We start from the raw sequence: 9,195 nt of genomic DNA, 5'->3' as shown, positions 1-9,195 counted from the left end.
CTTCTTGTGATGTGTTTCACTTTTACATGTAATAATGACATGTAAATGGGGGTTCAGCAGTACACCATAAACTTTCAAAATGCCCGAAAATTCCATTTTAAAAAATTTAGTTGTTTTTATTTCTTTCTTTTTTTTAAATTCAATTCAGAATGATTCTCCTTTTATGTGCATTTGTGTACAATATTTTGTGTCTGTTGTATAACACAAATAAAGGTCTGAGAAAAGGAGTGCAAGCAAGATCTCGTGGCTTTTTTGTGCCCGTAAAACGGTGTAAGTATTGGTGAGGCTATGCACAATATTCATCACTTTGGTATACAGTATTGGGGTCTATGAGTGTACAAATCTTTGGTCATGGTATAAGGGTCAGTCAGTGGAAAACAGGCCAGCTCGTATATCTCGACGTGTAGGTGCCACGGCTCCACGAAACTCCTGCCACTGGAAGGGGGTTCTGTTGTTGCCCGGTGGATGGCAGTCTCTTTGCAGGCTTGGGTGAGTGTGAACCATGTGAAGTGCAGACGTGCAGGGACTTGCCGTCCAGCATATTATGGAGGCCAGTAAGGAAGAGCAGTGAGCAGTCGTGTGTTTACTGGTGACGGAAGGTACTAGTACACGAGACATTCACCGTTGAATGATGGCAGTGTATGCCTGTATGGGGAACATTGTTTATCTCTGTCGCAGGTGAAGGAATGGAGTTGGAGGTTTCACGAAGGAAGAACGTCACTGCTGCAAATGATGACCTCTTCCATGTGAATGGCATCATTCAACAAGATCGACTGTCTACAGTGGAGCATGACTGCTCGCTGCTATTCCTTACTGGCCTCCATGATATGCTGGACGGTAAGTATCTGCACTTCACACGGCTGACATTCATACTGCTTCACACAAGCCGGCGATGTGACTGCCATCTACCGGGCAACAACGGAATCCCCTTTCAGTGGCAGGACTCATCAAGATATGCGAGGTGGCCTGTTTCCACTGACTGATCCTTATAGAATGCATCCTTAAAATTAAGATAAAAATTAAACTCACAAATAAGGTATTCAATCTATATCCACTAAAAACCATATACATTTAAATTCATATACAAACACAATGAACAACACATTAAAGACTGGACAAATATGGTTTCATTTTTTTTTTCCAGTATTATAAATAAAACTATCTAAAAATATCACAATCATGTTTAAAAAATATATTTTTAGGACATGATCAAAAGAAAATAATTGTAAAGTTGTCTATAAATATATTTTCAAAATAATTGATTGTATATAAAGTCGCATCAGGTACATCATGATGAGGTTATTTTTTGGGAGTTGTGAAAATAACTTTTGCTGTCTTCAATGTTTATTTAGTTCAGAAATATTGACTTCTGTGTTGGAGTAATTCCTTCCTGTTTGAGACGTGCTAGCATTGGTCTGTAGATATCAGGGGTGAAAGGCAGCACCATGCCCTTCTGCTGAATTTCACCTGGATGAAGAGAATATACAGTGATTAGAATGAGTCGTACCACGTAGATGTAGGAAAACCTAGGAAAGTAAAACTACAAGGCTTGGGCAAATGTAAATTATAATTTGTACGTAGTGCAACACTGGTGTGGGAACAAGTGTAGTATTGGAGGTTGACGACACTGTCTAAAATCAGTTGCACCATCTCGCTATTGCTGTACAGTAAGTTAGTCCTTAGAACAAGGAGTGAAAGGAAAGGTGCGTAATCACATTCTTCACCAAAGGAGGCTGTAAAAAGTGAAATTTGTGCCAAAATAGAAACAACAATACGGTGAGTATATGCTGACAGATGTTGTGTATAAGTTGTTCAATGCCTTTAAAAAGGTTGGAAAATGGTGAAAAATGAACTACATGCATGGTGGGCCAAGATGCCATTAACACCTGGCAAGATACTACCCAGCTTCTTGAACTCCCAAGGAATACTGCACCTGGATTTTCTCACAACGTTGTACAATCAATGCAGAATGTTACGCAAGGGTCCTTGAAGGTCCAGTGAAGCCCGCCATCAGGAATAATAGAAAAGGTTGCAAACAATGGTGTAATTTCTGCAGGATAATGCTCGTCCACGCATGGCTGCTCGAACCATAGCTACAATACAAAAACTTAATGAAACCTTGTCCCACATCCTCCATATAGTCTGGATCTTTCACTGTCTGACTATCACCTCTTTGGTCACTTTAAGGAGGATCTGGGCAGGCAAACGTTTGCCAGTGATGAGGCTGTCATACATGCTGTTCGGGAGTGAGTACACCTCCAACCAAAGAGCTCTTTCCTGAGCACCATCCACAAGCTTTCGGAGTGCTGATGCAAGTGTATTGCCAACCAGGAAGAGTATTTGAAAAATTAGCCATTTTGGTGTCAATAAAGGAATTACAGGTATGGATCTATTTATGCATTATAATTCATATTTGCTCACGCCTTGTATATGTTGATTACTTGCTCCAGGCACTCATCTAGAAATATATTTCAGGGGGGGGGGGGTCCAAACAAAGTGATGATTATAATAATCAGGCATGCAAACTTTCGAAGAACATTGGTTGGGAGCGTATGCAGGATATTTTTTGGTGAGGCAGGTTGCATTCTAGGGGAAGTGGAATACAAAATAAAATATTTCGTAACTACCATTTTTCCCCTTAATTTTAGAAGACAGAAATGGTAATAGGGTCATTTTAAAGGGATTTTGTATTTACTGCTGTCCCCCCCCCCCCCATGTTCTTGACTGCATTCATTTGTAAATTTTGAGTTTCTCAATATTTCTGAGACACAAATATACGAGATGGCCTACGTAAATGAAATATACAACTTCGGAGTGTAATAAAAATAGAATGGCAATATGTAGCAAATTGTCTGTCATGGAAAAATAGTTGTTAACTGTGGAAGTTTGTTTGTAAACTGGCAACATTATGCTAGTTCAAAAGTGAAATCTGAAAACATTATGTGCCTCCACTGGGTATTGAACCGAGATCCCTTCATTACAAAGATATATAACAAAGTTCAATGTAAAAACAATATTGTTATAATTTGCACCAAATTGTGCTGAGAAAATCGTATTGGTTATAGTTTAAAAGTTATTCAGAATAAATGAATAGTAACAATTAAATTTCACTTATGAAATTTGTACCATCCTTGCCCTACTGTATGTTGGTCACATCACCTCCACAAATGGAAGATGATGTGACTATGTGGGGCCTTAACCCAACAAATAACCCCCCCTTTTCCAACATTCCTTCATGTTGCAATGTACAGGGGTTATCTATACTTCTTTTTAAAAAATAACAATGATAATGCTAGGTAATAAAAAGGGCTAAGAAATTACATATTTGTCGAACCAAATTGACCACAATACAGAGGATAACAGCAGGTTAAGATGACAGAACTGTTCATGGAAAGGGGGATGGGTGAACTGATCAATAAATTTTTATTGGTTTTGTCTTGTATAAGGATAATGGCCAATAATTTTACTGTGATTGAATGAACAATATTGCCATTTTGCTATGATTTCTATGAATATATAGTTAATTCAAGTGTAATGGTTTTATAAATTAAGTTCCTAAGGCAAAACCCATCACATTGACTTGATTGCATTCATTAAGAATGAGAACAAATCCATCTGGTTCTTCACAAAATCTTTGTATTGATTGGTAGGTTATTAGTATTAGCATAGTTTATGTGGGCTTCCCCGATGGTGTATTGGTAATGTCGTCTTATAATCAAGGGGTTCCACTTTCGATCCACATCCATAGTGGTTTAAATCCCACTTTAAACTGTAGGTTAAGTCCCAATTAGCCTCTCTGAGCATAAAGTGGACTTTAAAATAAAATTTCCTAGTGCAGTTTATGACGGTACAGCCCATCCATAGCATACAATTTGCTGACCTCCATAGCAGAGTAGTTAGCAGAGTCAGGGGTCCCGGATTTGAATCCCAGCTTGGGCATGCATGCTCTTTACAAGTGTATCCGGTGGAGGTACATAGTGGTTTGGTTTCCACTTTAAACTCTAGGTCCAGTCCCGATTAGCCTTACTGTGGATAAAGTGGACTTAAAACACCAAATCAATCAATCTTTACAAGTGTCCCTTCATGAATTTCATCACTCATCCTCGTGATTGCAATCAGCATAAAGTGACAAAGCAACACTTAATAACAAAAATCAAATAAAAAACCAAAACTTTGTCATGTCCTAAGCTCTGTGAATATGTATATGGCCAAATCATAGGTGTAGGTAAATTTTTGTTCTCATTACGCATAGACCTCCTCCTTTACTTGTACTCCATTAGCCAGAACGTTGATTTTTATTAATCGGATGAGGCATCTTTTATCTAATGAAACATTGTCATCACTTACCATCCAGAAGCATTTTTGTTGCAATGGCCACAGGGTAGCCAACTGTCTTCGCCATGGCAGAATAACCGCACGGATCACCGTATGCGACCAGGTTGATGCTCCTAAATTCCCGCTTGTTGTCGGGCCACAGGATTCCAATCTCATGCCTCATTATAACCAGATCTCTTTCGTGTCTTTCTACAATAAAAATAATTATATGGTTTTATAATTTTCTCATTTACTTTTGTAGCTGTACTCCAATATTAGGATAAAATTTATATTTTTTAGAACAAATTTATAATTATAATTCACTATTTTTATCGTTATTAAGATTCAAATGTTTAATGGTATATGTAACAATAATAATTATGGCTACTGATACTGAATGTTTTGGCAATTGCTCATATGAGTTGCTTTTATTACAAATACATGCTCATAATTCATTTATATAAATGCACATGCACACACACAAGGTATTATCTTATATTGTGAGCTGGAAAATATATTTTATCCAGTATTTCATGTCAAAAACACAATTGTTCTTTCTTATTGTAAATGCTGATTTTCGAAGTCTCTTGTCATAACATCAGACTCAATGTTGACAACTTGTGACACACAACAGTCAAACTATTACAAACAGTGAGCAAAACAGTCAAGGTTAGCCTAATATATACACAGTGGTGTTTATTTATAGAACCGATTAATATGTGTTACTTTGTCTTTAATAAGTTGCTGTGTTTCTTGCTGTGTAAACTAACCTCCGTGACAGAGTGGTTAGCACAGCACACTATGAATCTAGGGGTCCTGGGTTCAAATCCCAACCCTAGTATGATTGTTCTATGTGAGTTGTCCCTTCATCAATTTCATCATATCATCACTCATCCTCATTTTCACGATTAGCCAAAACTGACAGAAAAGCGAAGTAAAATAAACCAAATTAATAAAAATGCAAACTATACCTGATATCTACACAGTGGTGTTTATTGATGGAACTGAATACACACATATTTTTTTTTTAATATGTGTTACTTTACATCTGTGATGAGTTACTCTGTCTCTTTCTGCAAAATTTTTGTATAGAATTTAAGCTAACTCTGCATCTTGTATCATTTTCAGGTTTCCTAATTGCCACAAAAAGTGTGTATTGATGCCATTACATGATGATACACTACAAGGTAGGAACTAATTTTGCATTTTCATGTGCTCAAATTAGTTATTCAACTTGTAATTTTGTGATTCGGTTTCGAAATTTAATACTGCTTGCTTTCCACATTTTGTGTCTTTATGGTTTGAGCAAAAATCAACAACTAAAGTGACGTGTTAACTTATTTTTCTGTAAAACAATTCTTGAAGCTTTCCTGGCAGCGAATGATGAAGAGGTTTTCTTGGGATATGAACCAGGTGATTTCCAGATAGGCTTCTGAGCTTTTGAGAGCTGGGTGCGTGGACGTCGGAGAGACGGCACCTGATTGGCCTGCAACCTACACCGGACCCCTCCCATACCAAATACATATAACCTTTCCCTGACACATCTCTGCACTTCAATCCCTGAAGATGAGAGTGACGTTAGCTCTCGAAAGCTTGGAAGCCTATCCGGAAATCACCTGTTTGATATCCTGAGAAAGCCACCTTCTTTATCTGTGTTGTTATTATAGTAGGTATTTTTTTCTTAGATTATACAGGGTGTTCATAAAGTCCCTGTACCATTACAATGTGCATTACATTTGTAATGGTACCAGGACTTTATGAACACCCTGTATACTCATACTCAATGTCCTATTAGTGTTGTACACTGTACGTACTTGATCATTTTATTTGGAAATCAAATGCAGAGAACAACCTACTGTATCCTAACTATTGTAACAGAGAGTTACACATTGATACGTCTTACTCAGTTATTATCAAGAATTATTGAGGTTCGAACATGTTACCATTCAGGTTAAATCAGCATTTGCATCGAACATACTAATGCCAATTCAACCTGCCTGGTAAATCACAGGAAAGCTACAATTCCTAATCACTAAGGTATCAGCTATACTTACGTAATTCCAGCCTCTTTGCAAGGTAGTAACTGAGGGTTTCAAGTGGGGAGCCCAACTTGTGGATGCAATTGTCTTCCAAGAGTCCAAGTCCCTCGATGGCATCTAGGCGATACCTGTTGCAGTCCAATTTCTCCATTACTTTCGTTTTCAGATTTTCAATAAAGATGTCACTGTCACTCAGGCCTATCTGTTGACAGATCAACTGCCTCTGTAAAACAAAAGGTAGCAATTAGTTATGTCACTTTGGTAACGGTTTCAAGTGTTTAATGATTTTTCGCAAGTTTTATAGGAGTATTAGGAAGTGATTTAGAAAACTGGAAATGGTTGTGGGAATAAGTTCGAAGCTTCGAGAAACTAATTAGCACCGTTCAAAGCTTAACTAATTATTAGCTACCGGATAAATTATGATTTCCAATGTATCTTGCACAAGCAAAAGTTCTTGATTTCTGTTCAACTCAGACACAAGGTTTTGTAGATTTTCATGCGAGGCTCGAAGGGGGTTTTGTGCTCGAGACCAGATATTACATGATCAAGTGTTGAAGGTAGGCCAAGGTCCTTACGGGATGTAGAGCCATGGGTTATATATATTATTATTATTAATGCTAAGAACCCTAATCCTGTTTCACTTAACATAACAATGAAATGATTTAGTGATGCAATACCCCTTCACAGCCTGTTTACATGAAGTAGATAGGAGCAGTTGTCCATATCTAAGATGCCAGTAAACGAATGGCTGCTCGCAAACAAAGGACATGTAGGAGTGTATGGAAGGGGAGAAGCATTCTGAAGAAAACATGCAGTAAGTAATCACTAATACTCTGAAGTATATGTTAACAGACATGATTAGAAATCTAACAATGTAAAAAATGCCTGTGAACCATGATAAATTTGAATTAAACAGTCGGAACTTGGGCAACCATTATTAAGTATTTGGCATAATCTTATTGAATTTGCCGATTTTACTTTTCTCAGACAGACCTTTACTATTTTTAGCTTTTTGAGAAGAGCGGATCTCTTACACTGTCTCTGAGAAAGTTTTTCGTCTATCATCTTTTTAATGTGTTGTTTTTTACCTGTGCAGGTCCCTTTAGAACCTTGCACTTTTAACCATTCTCAGGGACTTTCTACACCCCTCTTTTTAACTCATAGGTATTACCTAAGGGGATATTTCCCCATATACATTGAAGGGTGCAAAATGGCCATATGTATGCTGATGCACGAAAAGATTGTAATTAATTAATTCATTCATTCATAGGAGCACTAAGTGTTTGGTGCAGCTAATTAATACAGTCAGCATACATTTGAATTCTGTATGTTAGAAGGATAAAGGTATCACTATGCCAGCTTCCTGCCAAAAGAGTAAATGCCAGCAGGGGACTGTGTCAGTGAAGCCAACCACAGCAGCAAACAGGCCACCACTGTTGAAAAGATCAATGGCCTCAGCATGTCATGGCTCTCTCCGCTTAGTGGCACTGCGGGGCTCCAAATAGTACATGTGTGTAACATGGAATGTTTGTTTGTTTTGGCGTTAGGGAGATTTCGGAACCGAAGCACCATGCAACACCTGCTGCTTGGGAACGAGCTAATCATCAGCAACGTTTCACACCATAGCGGCATGACAGACTGCACAAGCATGCGTTCGATTGGTGAAATCCTTAAGTGACACATGTCGCCTGTCGCTTACGTGTGAATTCTCCCTTAGAGTTTGTAGTGCTTCTAGGAGGTTTTCGGCATGGAAATTTTTACATTCAAATTCAAGGGAGATGGAGGTGAGTGTTCAAAAACAAATGGAAAAGCACTACGTGAAGAATTTCTTTAATGTGGAAGGTGCTTCTGTGTCTAAGCAGATGACACAAGTGTATCAGCAGCAGAATCCACTTGATCCAACATGACTGATTTCCGTGGTGGAGTGGTTGGCACAGCACACTATGATGCCAGGGGTCCCGTTTTTGAATCCCAGTCTGCGATGGGTGTTCTTTCTTAGTGTCCTTTGCAACGTCCACCCACGCAGTGCTCAGCACCACGGTGCAGGAGTACGGGTACTGGCTGCGTTCAACACGCTAAACACTGCAGTTGGGTGGTCGGCAAAAGTTTACCCATATGTGCTAACTGATTCAGTCGTAGTACAAAGACTCAGAAATATCTCAGGGCTTGCTGGGTGTAAAGAAAGACTAAACCAGGTTTATATATATATATCTATAAAGTTTATTATAATCCTATCACAAGGATGTCCGTTTGCACACTTACACACGTGTCTTTACCTTTAACCTTACCACTCACGTGCATTTACCTGTACCACCTTTAGACTCAAAGAGATAAGGAGGGAAGCAGGGAGCATCCAATTCATTCCTCGCAGTGAGGCACCAATAGGGAGTATGGGGACCTAATTTTATTTAGGGCCTAGTCGCCGCAGTCGTCACGGGTTCACCTGAAAGAGAGAGTAGGTTGTCTGGAAACCCAACGCCACACTACCCTGGCGGGGTGCCGCAGGTTGATAGGGGAAGGAAACCTCTCGCAGCAAGCGGAGTGGGTCCTCTCACTCTAAAGTGGAGTTGTTCTCTCTCGCCAATAAGCGGAGTGGGGTATCTCTCACTCGAAAGTGGAGTGGGTTCTCTTGCCAAAGGCAGAGTTCAACCTCTCTCGCTGGAAAGCGGAGTGCGGCCTCTCTCGGGTGCTTGGCCTCTCGCAAGAGCGGAGTGATCCTTCTTCCAGGTCCATTGGTAAAAGAGATGTTATCGTGAGCCAACCTGAAAGCCAACTGAACTCCGGGCCTCACTGCGCTGGCTTTATACTTGCGGTGGCGCTTGGGTGGTGAAAATAGTAACTA

At 39.2% G+C, this 9,195-nt stretch overlaps 1 protein-coding gene across 4 annotated transcripts in view; it reads right to left on the bottom strand.

Annotated features, from left to right (window-relative positions):
• Positions 1-1,032: 1,032 nt before the first annotated feature.
• The window catches only part of LKRSDH (lysine ketoglutarate reductase/saccharopine dehydrogenase), an 81,978-nt gene continuing 73,815 nt past the window's right edge, over positions 1,033-9,195 (bottom strand). For all 4 annotated transcript variants that reach the window (XM_083133198.1, XM_083133197.1, XM_083133200.1 and 1 more), the window contains 3 exons: positions 6,369-6,576; positions 4,348-4,524; positions 1,033-1,467 (listed from right to left, as the gene is read on the bottom strand). In XM_083133198.1, the coding sequence (XP_082989324.1) occupies positions 1,349-1,467; positions 4,348-4,524; positions 6,369-6,576 (504 nt within the window). In that variant the 3' untranslated portion in view covers positions 1,033-1,348. The remainder of the gene's footprint in view (positions 1,468-4,347; positions 4,525-6,368; positions 6,577-9,195) is intronic.

Source organism: Lepisma saccharinum, chromosome 12, assembly GCF_977018435.1.
Source record: "Lepisma saccharinum chromosome 12, izLepSacc3.1, whole genome shotgun sequence".
In the NCBI taxonomy this organism is placed as follows: Eukaryota; Metazoa; Arthropoda; class Insecta; order Zygentoma; family Lepismatidae; genus Lepisma; species Lepisma saccharinum.
This window is presented reverse-complemented; position numbering and strand designations above follow the sequence as displayed.